Genomic DNA, 24,377 nt, shown 5'->3' with positions numbered 1-24,377 from the left:
GAAAGCTGGCTTAAAACTCAGCATTCAGAAAACTAAAATCATGGCATCCAGTCCCATCACTTCATAGCAAATAAGGGGAAAAGTGGGAACAGTGATAGATTTTCTTTTCTTGGGCTACAAAATCACTGCAGATGGTGACTGCAGCCATGAAATTAAAAAACACTTGCTCCTTGGAAGGAAAGCTATGATAAGCCTAGACAGTGTATTAAAAAGCAGAGATGTCACTTCACTGACAAAGGTCCATATCGTCAAAGCTATGATTTTTCCAGTAGTCATGTATGGATGTGAAAGTTGGTTCATAAAGAAGGCTGAGCGCCAAAGAATTGATGCCTTCAAATTGTAGTGCTGGAGAAGACTTGAGACTCCCTTGGACTGCAGGGAGATCAAACCAGTCCATCCTAAATGGGAATCCTGACTGTTCAGGATATGGGAAAATGGGAAACCCTGACTAGTCACTGGAAGGACTGATGCTGAAATTAAAGTGTCAATACTTTGGCCACGTGATGCGAAGAGCCAACTCATTGGAAAGGACCCAGATGCTGCAAAGATTGAAGGTAAGGAGAAGGGCAGCAGAGAATGAGACGGTTGGATAGCATCACTGACTCAATGAACATGAATTTGAGCAAATTCTGGGAGATAGTGAAGGCATGGGGAGCCTGATACACTGCAGTCCATGGGGTCACAAAGAGCTGAACATGACTTAGCTACTGAACAACAACAAGCAACGTACATGTGTGAGTCCCGTAAGAAGGCTCTTGTTACCATTTCCTGCAGGGCTGATTATAACAGCTGTGGCTTATTCAGGACTCACCCTGTATTGTCATTCACTTTCTAGGGAGCACTACTGTAAGGTCAGGAGACTCTTGATCTGAAGTTTGAGAGAGGTGAAGGCTAATGCACATTTGGTCTCATTAAAATTCTACTTTCTGCTATTATCACTAACACGGTTGACTGTAGAGTTGGCTGAACATGTCTTTCTGCACACCAGCTAGAAAGTGTTTAGAGTGAGTTCAGTAAGTTTTAAATGGTCTTCCTCCTTTTCTCTGAAAGACAGTTGAATTAAGTGTATAAAAAGCTTACGCATCTTAAAGAGAAAAAGAGATCTGGACCTTGAATTGGGGTAGTTTCTTTCAGAACCGAAAGAGATCAAGCAGAGAATGGCATCAAAGCCGCTTCAAACTCCTGACCAGGAAATCTAGGTTTAGGGAGAGAACTTGCCCTTCGTCTACTCCTGTCCCTAGGATACTTAGCTGAGTGAACGTGAGAGACCAGTTCCAGCTACAAGCTAAAGAGGTGCCAGTCATCCTGAGTGTGACTGCTCCACTAATCCCCTCTGAACACATAGCTGTAGACAGTGGAAGTTTTGGTTGGCTGGTAGTTCTGAGCTTGCAAATGCCCTGAATTACCTGCTTCATTAACTGCTTTGCCTGTGGCTTCGTCACTGTATTGCTGTTTGCATCTGCCGCCGCTGTTGAGTGGGCAGGCATCTGCATTGTAAAACACTCTAAAGACAATTGGGTTGTGTCCACAAATTTCATAAGTGGCTAATGTTAATAACACTGAGCCTAAAAGGGCGAAACGACTCACTTGGGTGTCTTCCCTGCCACACTCCTGTGTCACACCTTATAAGTGAAAAGAGGATGTTCCTGGTTTTGTTAAAGGGATATGTTTCATATAGATATTTGGTTAGGAAAATCAATGAAGGTCATATGCCAAAAATAATATTTATTTCTAAATGTTGGGATTATGGTGGTCTTAAAAACAAGTCATCAGTGTAGCCCTTGTCACAGGTGCCATTTTGATTTTGTAGGGTTATCCCCTCCTGATCACAAGTCTCATGAAAGAGGGCCATGTCTGGTTTCTTCACCATATACCCAAATCCAACCACAGCCCTCTTGCCTTACAGATAAATTTATTTGCTCACTGGGCACATTACACTGCTTTTCCAATTGCTTATAATAACCACTTTTCCCATGTGCTTTTAAAAGGGCCAGGCTCAACCGACCAGACTCTTGGGAGATTTCCCCACTCCATTTCCCTGTACCTTTGGGGATAAATCCTAAATTGTACTTCGTATCAACCTCTTCCCCCCCCCCTCCCCCCCCCCCCCCCCCCCCCCGCCCACCACCTTTTTTCAATTGTGAAGGTGCATTTTCATTCAGACACTCCCATCAGTTAATGCCATTGCTGGTAAAGACACTACCACTTTCCTTGGGGCTTTGTTTTAGCTCTGACTGCAAGAATTTTGCAACTTTTATTTCCTCAAAAAAGTTTCTAGTTAAAATTATGAAAACAGCATCTCCCATTGCTTTTGTTCACTCTGTACTTAATCATAAGGGGTTTCCAGGTGGTGCTAGTGGTAAGGCCTCTTGCCAATGTAAGAGACACAGGAGATGTGGGTTTGATCCCTGGGTCAGGAAGATCCCCTAGAGGAGGTCATGGCAACCCACTCCAGGCTTCTTGCCTGAAGAATCCTGTGGACAGAGGAACCTGGCACACTACAGTCCATAGCATTGCAAAGAGTTGGACATGACTGAAGCAACTTAACAGACATACCTCAATGTTCTCCCTCTCCCTAAAGTCTGTTGATGAGGGGTGGGGGTGGGAAAAAGGATAGGGGGGCTACATGGGTGAGTAGAAGAAACATTCAACATGAATGTCAGTGGTTACATGGCTAGCCTGCAATCACTGTCTGGGCTCCACAGAGAACCCAAGTCAATATTTGTGGCTTGACTACTAGCAATATCACAGCCCTTTTTATGCTCTTTAGTTGAATTTTAGATTATCCTGTTGAAAAGTCAACTTATTATAGTTAAAACAATGTTTCTGAAGCAGGGTCAGTTTATATCCGTTACTGACTCAATGGACATGAGTTTGAGCAAACTCGGAGATAGTGGAAGACAGGAAGCTGGTGTGCTGCAGTCCATTGGGTCAGAGAATCAGAAAAGATTTAGCAACTGAACAAAGCATTTACAAGGTATATCCCATAGGCCAACGGTGAAAGCAATGAACTTAACCTGATGGCTTGGAGCCTCATTAATATTCTTAATCAGTGCTTCTAAATATTCATTTCCAGAACAAATAGCTGAAAGCCTCACAGTGCCTGGCCTTGTTATTTCCTTATTTCTGTTTATATACCTCATACTGTACCTCATTTCCACCAAGAGATAAGTCTAAAATATGCACAGTAGACCATTAACACAGATTTCAACTGTATGGGTCCTCTTCTATGAGGATATCTTTTTCCAATAGAGTATTTGTATTTTCATTTTGCAGATCCTTAAGTGTGGAGAAAAATTTGTGTTTGATTAAAGATCACAATACATGGAATCAAAAGAACTAGGGTTTGAGTAGTGATTGTATCCAAACTGGCTCAGCTTCCTGCCTTTGGGTGAATCATTTACTAATTCCTTTGTTTTTGAGGCAGACATAGCAGCACTCAGGTTTTCAACTGTTTCAGGGTTGGGATAAGCATCTCTAATAGCTCAATTATTCAAGGTCAACTGGTTAGAATCTTCCTGTTCAAACAGCATTTTTTATACCATGGCACCTCTTTGCATTCTACTCATCCAAATCCAGCCATATTTCAAGATTTCTCCTCTTGATTTTGCCATTACTTTGTAATCTTAAAGCTTCCCTGGTGGCTCAGACAGTAAAGAGTACCTGCAATGAGAGAGACCCAGGTTCAATCCCTGGGTCGGGAAGATTCCCTGGAGGAGGAAATGGCAATCCACTCCAGTATTCTTGCTTGGAGAATACCATGGACAGAGGAGCCTGGCGGGCTATAGTCCAGGGGGTCACAAAGAGTCAGACACGACTGAGTGACTTCACTCACTCATAATCTTATGCTAAAGAAAACACTAAAACTGCCCATCTGTAAAGCACAATACTCACAGTGATATCACAGAGATTATAAAATCACACATGGGGAATGCTTATCCCCAGAAACTACTAGATACTCAGTAGTTGCACAGGTTTATAGTCCCTTATCCAAAATCCCTGTAGCCCTAGTTTTTCAGATTTTAGGGAGGTAATATGTATATTTTTTAAAAGATCAATAGCAGAGCATAGAGCACTTAATGTCCACAATAAAATGTGTTCATGGCTTCCCTGTGGCTCAGTGGTAAAGAATCTGCCTGCCAATGCAGAAGACATGGGTTCAGTCCCTGATCTGGGAAGATCTCACATGCCACGGAGCAACAGAGCCTGTGTGCCACAACTACTGAGCCTGTGCTCTAGAGCCCAGGAACCGCAACTACTGAGCCCACACGCCACCGCTACTGGAGCCTGCATGTCCTGAAGTGACTAGAGAAGCCACTGCAATGAGAAGTGAGCCTAGAGCCCAGGAACCGCAACTGCTGAGCCCGCGCGCCGCAGCTACTGGAGCCTGCATGTCCTGAAGCCTGTGCTCTGCGACTGGAGAAGCCACTGCAATGAGAAGTCCGCACCACAACTAGAGCAGCAGTTTGCTGCAACTAGAGAAAGCCCACGCAGCACAGCCAAATAAAATAGGAAGCCAAAAGTAAACCGGCACGGTGTGCTTGGCTAGGTACAACAGCTCCAACAGAACGCTGTGCACTGAGCCTTCTGCAGAGCCACCAAAAAACCCACAAATGAAGCGGCAGCTGCCTGAAGGAACCTGCCAGAGCCCAAAGAGTCGGCAATGATTTAGCAACTGGAACCTCCCACTCAATCCTCTCATTTTATGGAAGGGAACACGGAAGGCCTAAAATGGGGAAATGACAGGTCCAAAGTTCAACAGCCTTAGACTGAGCTTAGATAAGATCAGATCCCTCTCTTCTCTTCCTTCACAACACTTAATAGCTTATGTATTCTTGGCTAGGACCATGGGCTCAACCCTTAGCTTATCAGTCCCTCTGGCCAGAGGAGTGAAGTACTATCAGCCACCTTGCAGGCAACTCATAAGGTGGCAGCCCCTTTTGGATTCATTTGGCTAGGATGGTTGAAAGAGCCATTTGTTCCAAAGGAGCATGTGCTGGTCACAGATGAAGGGTCAGTAGGTGGCTGAAACAACACGGTTACAAATAATACCACGTACCATATTGAGTGGTTGCCATTACATGCACTGGGATAATATTCATAAATCAAAGTCACAACATTGTTTTCCCCAACCTACAAAATGGGAAACTAAGCCACCTTGAGAAGATGGAGGACCTTTCCAATCATTTGGGTTTTGTCCACTTTCTATTTTTCCAAGTCAGATCTTTGCATTGCTTTCAGGAGTGTGTTGTGAGGTAAAAAGTACATGTTCACTAACAACATTTTCTCCTAGACTATTTCTCACAAGTCAGTTCTGAAAGAAGAAAGTCCCCAAATTGGTGGAGGGTGAAGGAGGCGGGGGCGGGGAATATGGTCCATAGGCTCTGGGAAAAACTGGAATGCAAGTTCATTGTCTGGCAAGACATCAGAGGAATGGCCACACAGGGACAGGACAGGCTGCACACAAGGCATCGGAATGGGAAGAGAAACTACCTCTGCGCCAAAGTTTGGAATCTGTGCTGCCACCTGCTTTCAAAGGACGCCTTAGTCACTAAGGAGTGACCGTGAGGGGCTGAAGGTAACAAGGTGTCCCATCTATATTCCAGGCATCATACAACTCCCTCAGATCTTGTCTAATCTTAGAGAAGGGCTAAGATTGAATTTCCTGGTAAGTGGCAAGATGGGGACTCATCTAATTTGATTTAAAGGAATAGCCAGACACTCCCTCCACACTCAAACATTACACTGTACTGCAGCTCTGGGAACTCAGAGCAAAAGGTAGGCCTTACAGGAAGGCAAGTGTATATTCTGTAAAGCAAGAATTTCTCACAATTACCACCGTTCAACAATAGTAACTTCCTGTGCCTGTTTTTTCACCTCTAAAATAATGTTTAATAATATGATACTTTAGAGAGTTAAAATGTATCAATATGTAAGGTGCCCACAAAAAATGCCTACCTAGCAAATGCTCAGTACATTTATTTTTACTGCAGATAGTGCAAGTACTCCATTTCATTGCTACACACCAAATTTACCTTTTTGGAAAACACTTGGAAACCTAAGATAAATACCTTAAAAATGTTCATGTTTGGTCTCCTGAAGCCAGATTTAGGTTTAAAAAAATAAACAACTCACCACAGTTTCACTTATAAACAAAAAATAGAAACAAATTTCATCATCACCTACTAATGTTACCTCCTAAAATAATGCCAATCCTGTTTCTCTTCCATGCTTTCACAGCCACGTTAGGACTCCACAGTTTCTCACCAGGACCGTGCATCCTAGCTGAGGCACTTACCTGTACAATCCCCCCCTTCTTTGAACTTCCCCTGACAGCATCCTCATCTGACCAAAAGTAGTTCCTTGCTTTAGGCACACTGGCGGCCAGTGGGCCAACCCTGGCTGGCAGATCTGTTTTGTTTTCATTTAAATGCCTCTAAGCAGGTAGATACCACAAGCCCTACCACTAACTATTATAGTGTGGTTTGCGTTTATTCAGATTCATAATTTTTACCCGCCTGGCCCCTGTAAGATTTGAATTCATCAGTCTACAGTATACAGTCCAAATACTGCAGCTGGCATGATCTTCCTAAAATGAAGAAAAGGCCATGTTTCTGCCTTGCTGTGCTCAGTAAACATAGCTACTGACTGGATGTATTCAATTCAAGAAATACTGTGTCCCTGCAAACATATCCAGCACTGTTCTAGGTGCCAGGGACGTTACAGCGAACAAAACAGACCAACATCTCTGCCTTCATTGAGCTTAAATTTCATTAGAGGAGACAACTGCTGTGGAGGTGAAGCATGGAAAGAGGTCAGGGAGCGTGGTGGGGTACCACTTTAGACAGGCTGTCCAGAGAAGGCCCAGAGAGATGGCATGCGCTATAGAGACATGGGGGGAGGGTGGAATGCATTCCAGACAGAAACAGATACAATGGCCCTGGAATGTTGGTTGAATCCTAGTTGTCCCTTTAAGTACCAGCTCAAATGCTCTCCCAAGAGATTTTCTTACCATTCCCAGTTAGGATGGCATTCTTCCTCCCACAGCTTCTTGCATACAGCTCGTATAATTTCATGATTCTGTTATCATTTGTAGATATCGTCCTCAAAAATATTCATTGAAAAAAGATAAGTTACCCAAAGGATAAGCAGACACGATGAGGCATTCTGGTGAACTTTCCTGCTGCAGTCTCCTAACACAGGGATGTTATCTGTAATTCTTTAAATAGGCTTTGGAATCAAAGCTCAGATTTAAGTTTATCTGAGGGACAAATCCCTCAGCCTTGCTTAAGGTACCATTTGTACAGCAACACTGTAACATGGAAACACATGATATGAAGTTTTACCTCCATGAAAGCATATAGTAGGCAGAACATAAAGTAATGCTGCTTTTCCTTCTTGTGAAACAAACGGTGGCTCAGATGGCAAGAATCTGACCACAGTGCAGAAGACTGGGGTTTAATTCCGGTGTGGGGAAGAGCCTCTGAAGAAGGGAATGGTTACCCACTCCAGTATTCTTGCCTGGAGAATTCCACGGACAGAGGAGCCTGGCGGACTACAGTCCACAGGGTCGCGAAGTCAGACGCAACTGAGTGACTAACAGTTTCCCTTTCTTCACTATCACATAGCCCCCAGTGGCAGCTGTTGCCACAAGAGGGCACCATCAGCACAGCTGAAAAGCATGGCTCGTTGCTTTGCCTTCTCAGATTGAACCAGCTACCAGCTTCACCAGCTTTAAATCCACTGTGTATGAACTCTGAATGAAGAATGCCACCAACAGACAGGCATATGATGGTGATGAGATAGGTACCACCAAGTTTATTACAGGCAGACTAAGAAAAACAAGAATCTAGTTTGAGAACTTCCCTGGTTGTCCAGTGGTTAAGACTCTGCCTTGCAACAGAGGGGATGCACGTTTGACCCCTGGTCCAGGAACTAACACTGGGGGGTACAGTGGGGGTCATGGCAACTAAGCCCCAAGTACTGAAACTGCACACTCCAGAGCCTCGGACCCACAACTAGGGAGCCGTACACAACAAGATCCCACATGATGCAACTAAGACCCAACAGATAGATAAATCAGTTCAGTTCAAGCCTGTCGCTCAGTTGTGTCTGACTCTTTGCGACCTCATGGACTGGAGCACACCAGGCTTCCCTGGCCATCACCAACTCCCAGAGCTTACTCAAACTCATGTCCATTGAGTCAGTGATGCCATCCAACTATCTCATCCTCTGTCATCCCCTTCCCCTACCGCCTTCAATCTTTCCCAGCATCAGGGTCTTTTCAAATGAGTCAGGTGTTCCCATCAGGTGGTCAAAGTATTGGAGCTTCAGCATTAGTCCTTCCAATGAATATTCAGGACTGATTTCCTTCAGGATGGACTGGATGGATCTCCTTGCAGTCAAAGGGACTCTCAAGAGTCTTCTCCAACACCACAGTTCAAAAGCATCAATTCTTCTGTGCTCAGCTTTCTTTATAGTCCAACTCTCACATCCATACATGACTACTGGAAAAACCATAGCTTTGACCAGATGGACCTTTATTGGCAAAGTAATATCTCTGCTTTTTAATATGCTGTCTAGGTTGGTCATAACTTTTCTTCCAAGGAATAAGAGTCTTTTAATTTCATGGCTGCAATCACCATCTGCAGTGATTTTGGAGCCCCCCAAAATAAGTTTGTCACTGTTTCCACTGTCTCCCCACCTATTTGCCAAGAAGTGATGGGACCAGATGCCATGATCTTAGTTTTCTGAATGCTGAGTTTAAGCCAACATTTTCACTCTCCTCTTTCACTTTCATCAAGAGGCTCTTCAGTTCTTTGCTTTCTGCCATAAGGGTGATGTCATCTGCCTGAGGTTATTGATATTTCTCCTGGCAATCTTGATTCCAGCTTGTGCTTCATCCAGTTCAGCATTTCTCATGATGTACTCTGCATGTAAGTTAAATAAGCAGGGTGACAATATACAGCCTTGATGTACTCCTTTTCCTATTTGGAATCAGTCTGTTGTTCTATGTCCAGTTCTAACTGATGCTTCTTGAATTAATTAACTAAAAACAAAAAGAATCTTGTGTGGTGGTGAAGAGCAAAGACTGATCAGGACTGGAATATGGGTTCCACAACTCCAGTGCACAGCTGTACCTCCCTGAGCTTCATGTGTAAAAAGGTTGTGCCAGACCCCTGCTAGAGGCCGGCCACTGGTCCCAGTGAGCTCAGTCTTACTGCACAGATGGATGGATGGACAGAAGAAGATGTCTGTCCCTTCTCTTCTGCAGGGAAGAAGCCCTGAAGGGCCCTGGTTTCCGCTTACCTGCTGTGGATACACAAAGGCCCCAATTCTGTGCTCTGCCTGTCTTGGCAGCACCTCTTCCATGCTGCTCCCCAATAACCGACAGCCCTGTGAGTGGAAGCTGAGCAAGATGATAAACCAGTAGAAGACAGGCTGCATGAAAAGAGCACATAACTCACAAATTAGAAAGAAAAAACTCTCATAAGATATTAAAGGTTGATTACAACAAATGGCTTAGGGACAGTCTCTCAAAGGTGGATATTCAAGCTGAAAAAAAAAATGGAATTGGAAGTAGAACCATATACAAAAGCTAACTAAAAATAGACCTAAGATGTAAAATTATACAACTCTTAGAAGAAAATATAGAGAAAAGTTTTCGTGACAAGGGACTTGGCAATTATCTCTTGGATATGACACCAAAAGAATAGTCAACCTAAGTAAAAATAGACAAATCGCACTACATCAAAGTTTAAAACTGTACATCAAAGGACACCAGTCAATAAGAATCAAAAGGCAACCTACAGAACGGGAGAAAATAGTTGCAGATGATTTGATAAGGGGTCAAAATTCATAATACTTTATAACTGCAGAATATCTCTACAATTCAAGAATCAAGAAACCCAATTTAAAAAAATGGACTGGAATAGACATTTCTCCAAAGAAAGTGTATTACGTGACCAACAAGCATATGAAGAAATGCTCACTAGTTGTTAGAAAAATACAAATCACAATAAGATGATATCATCTCACACTAAGCAGGATGGCTACCAATAAAAGAAAATAACAAGTGTTGACAAGGATGTGAAATTGGAATCTTTGTGCACTACTGGTGGGAACGTAAAATGGTACAGCCACAATGGAAAACAGTACAGCCATTCCTCAGAAAATTTAAAATAGAATTATTATGTGACCTAGCAATTCCAAAGAAGAATAAAAAGCCTATTTGTACCGCCACTCCCATAGATTTTGTGTCCCATTCCCTGCTCCCAGTTCATCTGTTAAAACCCCAATCCCTGACAAGATAGTACTTGCAGATGTGGTCTTTGGTAGGTAACTAAATCATTAAGGTGGAGCCTCAAGATTAAGAGTCCTTTTAAGAAGAATCAAGACAGCTTGCTTCCTCTCTGCTCTCTCCCATGTGAGGCTTTGAGAAGACGGACATCTGCAACCCAGGAAGCGGGCTCTTAGCAGCTGCCACATCTGCTGGCATTTTGATCTTGGACATCCCAGCCTCAGAACTGTGAGAAATCAATGTTTGTTATTTGCCATCTATGGCCATTTGTTAGAGCAACTCAAAGTGACAGCTTGGCATGTTTAGCAATTCTTATTCACAATAGCCACATGCTGGAAGAAACCAGTGTCCAGCAGCGGATGGACGGATATACAAAAGCTGGCATATACATCGGAGAAGGCGATGGCACCCCACTCCAGTACTCTTGCCTGGAAAATTCCATGGATGGAGGAGCCTGGTAGGCTGCAGTCCATGGGGTCGCAAAGAGTCGGACACGACTGAGCGACTTCACTTTGACTTTTCACTTTCATGCATTGGAGAAGGAAATGGCAACCCACTCCAGTGTTCTTGCCTGGAGAATCCCAGGGATGGGGAAGCCTGGTGGGCTGCCGTCTGTGGGGTCGCAAAGTCGGACATGACTGAAGCGACTTAGCAGCAGCAGCAGCAGCAGCATATACGTACAATGAAAAATCATTCAGCCTTGGAAAGAAATTCTGACATGTGCTATGACAGATGACCCTCAAGGACATTATGTTAAGTGAAATAAGGACATTATGTCACAGAATGACAGATACTGTACAATTTTACTTATAGGAGTTATCCAGAGAGGCACAAAGTAGAACGGTAATTGCTGGGGTCTAGGGGGCAGTGGGAAATGAGCTTTGTAATAGTTACAGACTATAGTTTTACAAGATGGAAAAGGTTCTGGAGCCTGGATGCAGAACAGTGTGAATATACAGTATTACTCCTGAACTGGACACTTCAAAAGCATTAAGACAGTAAATTTTACATTATGTATTTAACCACAGTTATTTTTTAATGCCTTAATGTACTTCTACCTGTTTTTGCCAGTACCAATAAATGCTTCTTGAATAGCATGTTTTATTTGGGAGTTAATTCCTAATAAGGGCTTCCCTGGTGGCTCAGAGGTTAAAGCATCTGCCTGCAATGAAGGAGACCTGGGTTCGATCCCTGGGTCAGGAAGATCCCCTGGAGAAGGAAATGGCAACCCACTCCAGTATCCTTGCCTGGAGAATCCCATGGACGGAGGAGCCTGGTGGGCTACAGTCCACGAGGTCGCAAAGGGTCGGACATGACTCAGTGACTTCACTTTCACTTTCCTAATAAAGTTATTCAGAGTCTTAAGCACCTGATTAAGGAGATGAAATGTTTTAAAGGCAATTTTTATATGCATTTCTTTCCTTTCAGTTTACCACAAGTGCACCAAAGACACTGAATGTTGAGTCATATGTGCTATTCATGCAAAGTACTGAATGGCTGTAATGGAAAAACTGCTCCCAGGCCATCTTCTCTGCGCTGTACTCACATTTCTGGTTACCAAATGTGTGTTTTTGCCCTGTACCAAGCCAATCTGCTATATGGGCTACATGAGCAACAATTCCGTTCTGATACTGAACGTGTGGTTAGTATCAGATCCCGCAGCAAAAAGCTGAGTCCCACAGGACTGTTCCTTCAACCCATTTCCAATACAAATCACAAATCCAGATTGACACCTGTGCTTCTGGCCAAACAGCTATAAATCACACTCTTCTCAGGTTCAATTAATTTGTGGGAGTGGCTCACAGAACTCAGGAAAACAGTTTACTTACTAAACTACTGGTTTATTACAAAAATATATGACTCAGGAATAACAGATGGAAGAGCTGCAGCGGGCAAGGAGTGTGGGGCACATGCAGTATTCGCAGTGTTCCGGGAGCACCATCCTCCCAACACCTAAGTACGTTCGGTAACTGGGAAGCTGTCCAGATCTCACAGTTCATGGACTTTGATGTAGGCTTCATTATGCTGACATGATTGACTAAATCAATGGCCACAGATTTAACCTCCAGCTCCTCTCCCCTCTTCTCTTCACTTGGAGAGAGCAGATGTATACAGGCTGAAAGTTCCAATATAAATCTCTCAGTTGGTTCCCCTGGCAACCAGCTCCCAGACTTAGGGAGTTTCCCAAAGCCATCTCATTAACATAACCTTAGGAATGGCTGAAAGATGCTAACAAAAGACACCTTTTTCACCTTTATGGCTCTGGAGCTATTTCATGAACTGGAAACAAAACTACATACTCTAATAAAAGATTTTCCTGTAGCTCTTATATAGAAAATTACATAGGTTTTAGGGGCAGTGTGCCAAGAATAAGGACAAAGACCAAATACATACTTCTTATTACAAATCATATCACATTGGCAAAGAGTATTTTCTCTATTGTGTCTCAGTCAACTAATTGGGATGCCATCCTCTTAAACTGAGGCAGACTTACAGCTCTTGACTGTCTCTGCAGGCACTTAGAAAGAAATTTTAATACATGGGTTGAAGAAAAAGTATTTATTTGACACCTTTACAAAAATATTTAGGCACATAATTTTCATATTTATGTCACCTGATTTACATATCTCAATCCTCAGTACCTTTTAAAAACACTAAAATGGTCATTTGGTAAATAGAATCTATATTGAAAAAATACTGTGACAGACCAACATTTGTAGACAAAAATCAGTTGATTATCAGCATGAGAAAGAAATGTTTATGAACAAAATAATCTCTAAAAACATCTTTGTGAGACAAAAAAAAATCTAACCAGTAGATTTCTTTTTAAAAGTATTTTCAAAAAAGAAAGCTTAAAAAAAAACTCATCATAGAATATCTCCTCATACCATGATGAAGTGGCATCCTAACAGTAAGAACTAGAAGGTAGGCTTAGAAAACAACGATAGTGCCAGAGGTTCACAAATACCAACAACTGACAAAAGCCTGGACACAGAGGCACCATGAAGCTAATGCATTTAATTCGAAGATGAGAAGAAAGAATGTCCAACCTACACAGGAGCTACCTTAAGGTACGGTAAAACTGGGGAAGTTTTAACAGCATCACCATTCTGAAGTGTAATTATATTTCTCTGAGATAGAGACTATTTTTTTTTAATTTACCAAAATATGAGTCATTTTTTTAAAGAATAAAATCTTTTTAAAAGGTAGAATCACCTGCATCATACAATAGCCCAACTATACCCACTAGATATTTTAACAAGTTGACCATGAGCAGAAACTGTTCTTTAACCATTCTAGAAGTAGCCAAATTATAGGGGCACATTCAAAATGAAATATATTGCCCAGGCCTCTAGCATTTAAGGGGCACAAATTAAGACTCTTAATCTTTGCTTACAGCCTAACCCTGAAATGAGAGTAACGTTTGCGGAGTGCCTAATATGCACGAGGCATTGTGCTGAGGAGTTTGCATCCCTTACCTTATTTATTTTGAAGATTATTATTTTTCCCTCAGGGAGAGAAAAATCAATCACAGCCTTGTTCATAGGGAGGAACCAGCAGTACACAGCTATGGGGAAGCAAGAATACGTGCAAGAGAGAGCAGAGGGACCCGGGTAGTCACAGAATTTGAATGGCCTGGCTCTCATCTCAGAGCTAGAGGACTAGTACAAGTTATAAATCCTCTTCAAGAAGTGCGTCAGTCACCTCTATGGGTGGGACACCCCTAATCACCAGTGCTGGCAACTGCAGGCAGCGTCTACTCATAAATCGCTGACTCCTTTCATCTGCTTCTTTCTCTCAATCGGGGTCTGGCTAAAGAATCATACATTCCTTGAGAATGAGAACCACGTCCTCTTCACCTCAGCTGCCACAGAGCCTCACATAATGCCTGGTATAAAACAGTCAATCTCTCCTCAGTGATAGGTGCCACAACAACCAAAATAAAGGTAGGCCTGCCCAAAACCCTGGGTACTACTCCAAACTAGTCAAAAGTGAAACAACTCTTCTCTCCATGAAGATCCTATATCAGCATTACTGCTGTGAACTTTCCATGCATGGCTGATACAACAAGAACTACAAACAACAAACGCAAAACATTCTCTTTCTTAACCTACATGCAAGCTGGATCCTACAAATGACTGACTCCTACAGTCAACAGTCATGTGAAGGAATTAGAAATCACCCGACATGCTGGCAACATGTAGCCTGACCAATCAGGTTACTCAAATCAATCTGGCACTGCCTTAAAAACAGACTGGTCAAAGAGGGCATCGCTGTCATTAACTCAAAAAGAGGAGCCACTAGTCACAAATGTGTTTTCAGCATCCTCACCACAGCTCATCTGTCTCAGAGGGCAAATTCAGGATTTAATTCCATACTGCCTCTTTTTCTCCCAGGAGGTAGTTAACAGATCAAAGAACTTTTGCCTTGTAAGATGCTGGAATACCAGGCACATCTCTTCATGTGCCATAACCAACCCTGCACATAACTGAAAACAAACTACAAAAAATGGCTGGTCAGACTATTCAGTCTCCAACTTCCCCAGGCTTCTTGCTCTTAAGATGTTGGTGGCAGGTAAAGGGGAATCCAACAATCAACATGAACAGGGCAGAGAGCTTGAAGCTGCTCTGCTGCTTCTGATCAGTCAGAAAGCTCAGTATAGGCCACGGGCCCTAACGTCATGTGCATTTAGTGAAATTATTACTAAGCATGATTTTCTCAAATAAGACCTAGAGAGATGACACGTCTTCAAGGAAACTGACTCTCCAAGAAGCACTTCAACACTTGGCAGGGCGGGGGGCCAGTGGCGGAGTCGAGCAGGTCTTAGTCCAACACCTCTAAATGCACACCAACTATTTCTAATGTCAAAGTTCCCTCCTCCCAGTAGCTCAAAGGAGGAGGAACAGAACTACCAAAATCAGCTCCCAAAATGCGTTCCCCTTGTCCCCGGGCAAAAGTGGGTAGGGACAGCAAAATTCATAGGCAGAAGTGCGTGTCACCCATGGCCAGCCTGGAGTAAGACAGAAGCTCAGGCACGCAGAGTGCCCATCACTCTCCCTGATGCACAAAGCCTATTCCTTGAGGACTCTAAATTCCATCAATCACTCACCTCCTCGAAAGAGCTCAGGCTAGCTCAGCGGGCACCTCTACCTCCTCACTTCCTCAAGAGGAAGAGGGGAGGTTATCAACGGCAGCACAGTTCAGTGGAAAAAAACAGGAATTCTGACTTATTAGCAAGTCATCTTTCTCCGAGTCTTGCTTTCTTATCAATAAAACAGGGATAAGATATCTTGCACAACATAATATCCTATTCTCCCACTTAAATTTTCTCAGCTCACATATTATTAGGAAACAGTGAGTCTCAGGATCCCCTGCATGGAGCTACTAACTTGAGAGTTGGCTATGAGGCTAAGTCTAGGGACCAGCACCACTGGCTAGGCTTTGACAAAGACAAACCAAAAATAAGGGAGATATGAATATGAAAAGGACCTCAATATAACTCTTTTTCAAAAATAGGAAGAAATCAAAACCTTCCAGCTTCCCTGTTGAGGCACCAGAATACTGGCTGTTTAGGTCAACAAAGGCCAGTAGATTGCAAACCTAATGAAATGAAAGCCAGCATGTACAGCAATGCAAAGGTAGCCAGCTTCCTGCAATGACTGTACAGCTGACCTGAGCAAGCATTTATCTCCAAAGTCAATGGATGTCTCTAAGCCAAGTCACACTGCTGTGTTTGAGTTAACACCCGACCTGCCCAAAGAGGCAATTCACGCGAGGCCCATCCACGGCTGCTCTCCCAGGATGCAGCATTGACCTTGAGAAAAGCGGGCCTGCTCATTAATGTGGGATGTGGCAGGAGTGTCCAAAGGAAAGAGGTATGCTCATGCCATTAAAAGAAGAGGAGGGACGGTGATGGCTCTAACACTGACGGTGCCAGCAACACAGTCCAAGCCTGGACCATACAGAAACATCTAACCAGCCTTTCCCCTCAAATCATACACTCAGAAATGCAAGACTGGTCATACTGATTCAAGCAGGAGTAAAAAGAGGAGCAACAAAACCCAGAGGCAGGAAGCAAGGGGAAAGAGATGGAGGTCATGTTCCCAGCATGCCATTCTCACTCGGGCAAGAACAGCTGAGCTCATGGTTTAGGATGGCAGGGTCCATACGCATTTGATGTACACTGCAGCATTCGGTTTCACATCGCTGTGGAGCTGGTGCTTCTACCCCGCAGACAGATTTGCAGTTTCTGAGGGCTGAGAAAACTTCGAAGACTTGTTCACAGTCACAAGGTCTTCTGAATAAATCCATGGAGCTAAGTTCTCAGTCTTACCCTTGGTCACTATAGCAGGAGCGAGATCAGGCAACTACCTCCAACAACATCTCTCCACCTCCAGCACGCAGCACAATGCCTGGCACATATTACACGCACGATACATTTTAGTTGAATGAATGACTCCGACAGATGAATAAAATGAGGAAAAAGTCTACTTCCTTCACCCCTTCATTTTCCTCATCCTATACAACTTAGAGGGAATAGGACACTTTCAAGGAACACACCCTACTCATCCCATGAGCTCTCAGGAAGCCCAATGTAGAAACGAATACACTTTGAAGCCACACACATTTCTTTAGTGCCAAAGCAGTGATGATAGCCTCATGAAGAAAAGGCAATCGTTAAGAAAGAAAATTCAGAGACTAACTTCAGATCCTCAGCTGCATTTCCAGCAGAAGGAAGGCCAAACTGTCTCCAGACTCAGCAACGATGTGAACAGTGAGGCTCCTGATGAAACGCTTTAGATATGTGGCTCTCAGGGACACCTGGATATCAAACTATGGAATAAAATATTTTCAAAACATGGATGTTTCACTGTCGGCATAGAAGAAAAATAAATTAAAAAGCCCAGTACATTTTCCAGTCTGATATAAATTAATTCTAATGGCATATTTAAAAGAGTCAATTATAAGTTTCTCTCATAAAATTTTAAAAGGCAGCAATCAATCCGCAGATTGTACAAGTGCAACGGTATTTTCTCCATGATCAAGACACCTCAGTATCTGTGTAAGAATTGCCAGTGTTCCCATTTGATCGAAAACTTGGGCCAGTGCAGTCGATGCAACCCTCGTCATACTGCTCCTTTTCCCTTAATGTCCAGCTTGCTACTGGCTTCTGACTGTTTGCTCAGCTGCTCTTCAGAGAAGGTGATGTAGGAATATACCAGGCTCCCAGCAATGCTGCAAAACAGAAAACCACCATCAAGGAGGAAGGAAGGAATGGCACAAATATAAGGCAACCTGGACTGAGGGTTGGAGCTACCTTTATGAATGAACACCACATAAAATGAAAACATACAGCATTTTCATTTACCAAACTAGAGACATTCCCTCATCATGGTACTATCCACTGTCGTTGATGCTTTGGAAAAACGAATATTTGCATATACTTGTCAGCAGAAGGGCCAATTTTATACAGTCTTTCTTCATGACTATTGGTTGAAATAAAAACCTCAGAATTCCACTTATCCTCTGACCTACCAATCTATTTCACGGATGAACTGTATACATCTTCATAGACTTATTGACAAAGCATTTATCACAAAATCTGTAACTGCAGAAAATTAGCTAAAGGATAAGTGTCTCACAATAGAGTATTATATAAATTCATATAATAGAATACTAGGCATTTTTTAAATGGCAGAAAATAAAGAGCTGGCCATGACCTTTAAAATGAAAAAATAGTTCAGCATTCTCCAACCCTATTTTATTTAAATGAACATGAATATGTACATTAATGCATCGGAATAAAGTCTGGAAGAAACAAAATAAGAATATTAATGAATAATGACATCTAGACTGAGATTATAGGTGATTTCTACTTGTATTTTTTGCATTTTCAAAAATAATCATTTGAGGCAGAAATACTTTTTAATAAGAATAAAAAACATCCCAATAAGTAAGAAAAGAGGCTTCCCAGGTGGCGCAATGGAAGGAATCCGCCTTGTCAATGCGGATTTTCAAGGTATCTCCTGTCAATGCAGGAAATGCAAGAGAAGCAGGTTTGATCCCGGGGTCAGGAAGATCTCCTGGAAATGGCAACGCAATCCAGTAGTCTTGCCTGGAAAATTCCATGGACAGAGGAGCCTGGCAGGCTGCAGTCCACGGGGTTGCAAAGAGTCAGACATGGCTGAGCACACATGCACACACACAAGAAAGGAAACATGCAGATCCCGGGAGACTCAAAGCTAGTTTCTCTCCAACTAGCATCAAGTGAACGGTGGGGAATCGCCATCTTCCGAGCCCTTGGCCTCTGAGCGGGCTGCTGCCACCCCTCACACTTGTCTACCACACCTACTGCCGGGGGGTTCGCTCTTCTGGGACAGGGACTATTTTGGGGACCTCAAGCCCACCTGGGATACACAGCCTCCTGAAAGCTCTTTGGAGGGAATGTATTAAAAGTACCTATCATCTGTGTTTAGGAATAAATGAATCTTCCCAACTAGATTACAAATTCCCTTAAGGTAAAAATTAGTCTATGCCTTTGCATACTAATCCGTCACCTCAAGGAGACAGGAGAATAAAGACAAGCCGGTGCTAAGACAGAAGGTATGCAAAGAGACTGAAAATGTTCAAAACAAAGTGGGACCGTTTTCCTCTCTTATCCGATGTGCTCTCACATGGCTAAATGATGCAGCAGATTTTTATAGTCAGATCAGGGGTAGAGTCTCAGCTCCGCTTCTTACTATGGTGGCTGTGTGACCTTGGGCAAGTTATTTCACCCTTGAGTCTCAATTTCATTTTCATGTGAACTCGGGGATGATTAAATGAAACAATGTTGTAAAGGTGGCTGTCACAGACTAGGCACTCAACAAATATTAACACCTTATGTTGCCTTCATAGATATCTATGTCCCTTCTATATCAAGGTAAGTGTTGGTCTGTGCACATACTTTCTTCAGTTTTTATTGAAGTACAGTTGATTTACAAAGTTATGTTAGTTTCTGGTGTACAGCAAAGTTATGCAATTTCATATATATACATACACACGTTCTTTTTCATATTACTTTTGTTATGATTTACTACAGGACATTAAATATCGTTCCCTTGTGTGCACATACTTTAAAAATAGAAGTACCTCAGTCACAAAAGTCTGACCAGGATGTTTGTTAACCATTCTATCCGCCTAGGCATTTTAGGAATTTGGCCAGGAGTAAATTTACAAAAAAAAAATAAAAGGCTCTCAAATTTTGTTGTGATTTCTTTGGAACTCAATGGCATTGATAAGGATATTATTTATTAACTGATGTGAGTCAGGTAGATGCTCCCTTTCAAGATCAGAATTCTGATAAGACTGCCTTCATGTACAATACAGTTTTGTTTTTTAAAGGACTCAACTAGAGAAAAGTTAAGAAATAGAATATGAACCTAAAAACTTACTTTCTACCTATTCTTACCATTTAATGTCAGTATTTTTAGAAACAGGGAGTTTTTCTCATATATTTGGAAACAGGGTGTTTTTTTTGTTTGTTTGTTTTGTTGTTGTTTTGCTTTCCTGGTATCTTTGATACTCTTCCCTGACTCAGGGCTGAATCCAAACTACTCAAGCATTTCCATCATTTTTTTCCCCTACTTCTACTCCTTTTTCTTTTCTGCCTCTTAAAAAACAAAAAACAAAAAACTTAAAAGGTAGGTAGAGGACTCCTGTCAGAACATTTAAAAAGGTAATATATTATATATGTTTCCCACACCTGGAAGAAGTTCCTTCAAAGGTCATTAGTCTCTTGCAAAATAACTTTAGACCTCATGACCAGGATCATTCAGGGAAGTTTAGTAGCCAAACTAACACAGACAACCCTAGCTTAAAAACTGAGAAAAGAAAACTGAGGTTATGAAAAGTGAACTATAAATAGCTAGTCGCAGTACCCATAACAGAATACAAATCTGCTGCTATATTCCATTTCAGTGCTCTTCTGTAAGGAATTATATCATCGCAAAGGGCTAGCCAACCTCCATACATCCTTTTAGAAGTCAAAGTTTTTCCAGTGAGAAGTCAGTTATTTATCTCTATGAAAAGCCTGGTAACTGTTACAGCAGCAGCAACCCACTGATAATACCAACTGATAATACAAAACATTTCCTTCTCTCTCTCCAAATGAGAGAACCACTAAGAAGAGATCACGTCCTTACTTCAGGAGAAGACTGGAACTAGAAGAGTCTGCTAGGATGGAATTATGCAGGAGGAGAAGGCTGGAACCAGGAAGCAAAACCTCCTTTTAAGGAAACAGGTAAAGGAGTCCCAGATGCAGGAACAGTAGACTCAGGAGCCAGGCAGAAGTGGCTAGACCAAAGTCCTCTCTGGAGCCAGACTCTGGGCTGCATCACAGCCCACCCCCAGAGACCATATAGACTCTGGTTTGATGTCAGAAGGTACAGTGAAGCGGGGTGTTTTACACAGGAGGAGGCTGGCTTAAGAGTTATGTAACCAGTATGATGACATATGCTGACGGGATATGAAAATAACTTATTCCTCTATTCACTTTTACTGGACTGCAGTTAAGAAAACTTGGAAGGCAATCATGGACTGAATGTTTCACCAGCTGGATAATACATGGCAAGTTTCTCAGCCCCTCTAGGAAATGAAATACTCACAGTGCCTATCTCAGAGAACTGTTAGATTAAGTATGGCATACTTAGGGCAATGCAGAGGATAAGACTAAGCATAAAAAAATATCGTCTGATATTTGGTTATTATTATTACTAGTTGGATGCCTGTTACAGACCAGGCACTGGTAAGTACTGACACAACTATAAATAAGACAAGTGATTTCTGCCCTCAGATAGCTGAGAATCTAAAGTGGCAATGGCTACATATGGTTCACTTAGGCTACATATAAACTAATTAGTCATTTACTGAATGATAATTCATTAAAGGGTGAGAACCTGGACTCTGGAGTTCAACCCATCAGGGCTGAAATCCTTCAATGACAGGAGCTGTGTGACCTTGGCAGAGCTATGAGTGAATGTACCACCTCTCTCTAGAGCACAGTGCCAGGCAAACAGAAACAGGCCCAATGCATGTCTTCATAATGCATAAGACTGAAACTTTCTAAGCCTCAGCCCCCTCATTTATAAAATAGCGATAATAAAAGAACTTCAGGGCTTCCCAAGTGACTCAATAATAAAGAATCCACCTGCCAATGCAGGAGACACAGGCTCAATCTCTGAGCTGGGAATTCTATAATAGAATACTGCTGCTGCTAAGTCGCTTCAGTTGTGTCCGACTCTGTGCGACCCCAGAGACGGCAGCCCACCAGGCTCCTCCATCCCTGGGATTCTCTAGGCAAGAACACTGGAGTGGGTTGCCATTTCCTTCTCCAATGCATGAAAGTGAAAAGTGAATGTGAAGTCGCTCAGTCGTGTCCAACTCCTAGCCACCCCATGGACTGCAGCCTACCAGGCTCCTCTGTCCCTACAGAGGAGAGCAGTAAAAGGGAATTTCCCAATGGCTCTGCAGGTAAAGAATCCGCCTACAATGCAGGAGACACAGACGACTCAGGTTCTATTCCTGGGTTGGGAAGATTCCCTGGAGAGGAAATGGCAACCCACACCAGTATTCTTGCCTGGAAAACCCCACAGAGGACCCTGGCGGGCTACAGTTCAAAGCATCACAAAGAGTCAGACATGACTGAGCCACTAAGCACGCACATACCACCCTAAGGGATCCGCAGTCAACAGCAGCAGCAGGAAAGAGGTACAGACTACTGACACATGCATACCACAGAATCTCAACTGCAAAGCGGAATCTCACGCAATTATGTCAAGTGAAAGAGGTCAGACAAAGAGCTGCATAACATTTTATATCATTATACAACGTTCGGGACATCACATGGATACAGAACAGATCTTTGTAGGCGAGAGAGGTTCAATGAAAAAGGACACAGGGAGATCTGGGAGGTATTACAATTGTTTTATACCTTGAATATAGCGGTGGTAGTTATATAACTGTATGCACTTATCAAAACTTCCAGAACTGTACAGGAAATGGGGGGGATTTTACTGTATTTAAATTATGGTTTATTTTTTTAAATAGAAGGAAAAAAAGAATCATAGATAAAAATAAACTCCAAAAGTTCTCTGAATTCTAGCCTGGGCAGTTATGGAGATGCTGGGGTCATTATCTGGAAAGCCTGCATTTCTTGGGCCAAAGACACAGGCCAGAGCCCAACTTCTGGTGAAAGTACAGAAGCACATTCTGTCACCACCCTTCACTATTCATTCCCCACTTGCTCTGCTGCTTTTTTGAGCCTGAGTGAACACGCAGTAATTGGCCACTGGAAAAAGGCACTTAGGGAAGTTGGAGACAGCCAGGCTCTTAACAGAGCCCTACTGGGGGACAGAAAAAGAAAATCAAATTGGAGTCTGAGAACCTACCAAACCTCTTGCTTCCTAGAATTGAATCCTATCAGAAAGGACTATTTAAACTTTTCCTGAAACAGCAGGGAAAAAAAAAAAAAAAATCCAAGCGGGATGAAGGGAAGCTAGATTCATCAGAGTATAATCAGAAAATTCTTTAAGAGGACAGTTTTATTAGTGATTTCTTTCAAAGTGCAATCAGCCAAGGATGGACTCATACCATTTCCAATCAATGTGAAATCTACTAAGCAGCAAATCTAAGTTTGGTTTTTCACATTAAAAAAAATAAAAAGTAATGTTCGCAATCCATGAGTCCACTAACTAGTGTAAGATGTAAAAAAAAAACCCAAAACCATAATTTTTATTTTAAAGGGGAAAAGTGAAAGAAAAAAAAAGGCAACATATACTTTCCTTTACAGACACTGAAACACAAGTTGTAATGGAAAGAAATGATACTTGAAACACAAGGTCATCTGGACTCTACTCCTAACTCTGCAAATAATTTGAATGCTGACAAGCAAGTAAGTATACTACTTACTCTCCTTAACTCTGTAATGAAACAAAGATTAAAGAGATATGGCCTGTAAAATTTATTACAATAAAATGTGAAGGCAATTCGAAAGTATTAAAAATACTACATAAGGGAAGAGTACCAATGACAGCATTATCGACTAACCTTCCTAGCAAAATGGTACTGTTTAACCAGAACTATAATCACTACTTAACACAAAAAGAAACTTTCAAGACTTTAGATATGACATATGCTGGGCTGACACATGAAACATTCCAACATACTCAGGCACTAAAGTTTCTTTTTTTAAATAGCCTGTGATGTGGAAAAAAAAGCAATATTTCTTATAATACTATGGATACTATGTTATGAGATTTAAACTGCAGACATCTGAAAATGCAAACAGCAGCTCTTACTTCATTTTTACCATCAAGTTCTTACTTAAAGGAGACAAAAAAAAAAAAAAAAAATCAAGGCATTTCTGAATCAGGCCCATAATGTATCATAGACTCTTTAATCCAGATTTTTAGAAATGAAGGAAGCTTAGGCTACATGCAACCTCAGAACTAGTTCACCATATTGATCCTTATATCCTGGCGTTCCTCACAACTATTAGTGAAAGAAACTGATTATCTACTAAGCATAAATATCAAGCAATGAATCAGGTACTTCATTCATCGGATTATTTCATTCCAACAACTCTAAAGATACAGGTTTCTAATGGAAATATGTAAGAAAACTGAAGATCAGAAAAAAACAATGCTTTCAAAATCACACAATTGTTAAGTATCAGAACTGCAACTGTGAATGAGATCTGAGACTCAACTGCTCACCTTCCTTCCATAATATGCAATCCTCAGGCATATTTACATATCCAAATTCCAACCAACATACCCAACCCCCACAAATAAAATAATTTTTCCTCTAAAAAGACAGACAATAATAATGGCAAATAAATGTCATGGAAGGGAAAATAATGAATTATTATCTTATTAATAACATTAGTATTAATTCTCACACTGAGTCATAAGAAAGGTGGAATAGGCATTATCACTTGTTTACATTTAAAGATATAAAATCTCAAGAGTTATATAATTTATTGTAAATTAAAAAGATACTATCATTAAAGATCTTTATAGTTTTCAAAGTGTTGTTT

The 24,377-nt window shown here is 41.9% G+C and overlaps 1 protein-coding gene across 1 annotated transcript in view; it reads right to left on the bottom strand.

The window, feature by feature from the left end:
• Positions 1-12,856: 12,856 nt before the first annotated feature.
• Positions 12,857-24,377, bottom strand: part of SLC35D1 (solute carrier family 35 member D1) — a 46,528-nt gene continuing 35,007 nt past the window's right edge. Inside the window, exon 12 of the mRNA XM_068963578.1 lies at positions 12,857-17,536. Coding sequence (XP_068819679.1) covers positions 17,428-17,536 — 109 coding nt within the window. The 3' untranslated portion in view covers positions 12,857-17,427. The remainder of the gene's footprint in view (positions 17,537-24,377) is intronic.

The sequence above is a fragment of the Capricornis sumatraensis genome, chromosome 2, assembly GCF_032405125.1.
Source record: "Capricornis sumatraensis isolate serow.1 chromosome 2, serow.2, whole genome shotgun sequence".
NCBI lineage: Eukaryota > Metazoa > Chordata > Mammalia > Artiodactyla > Bovidae > Capricornis > Capricornis sumatraensis.
The sequence above is the reverse complement of the archived record's forward strand: the minus strand, read 5'-3'. Positions and strand labels throughout refer to the sequence as shown.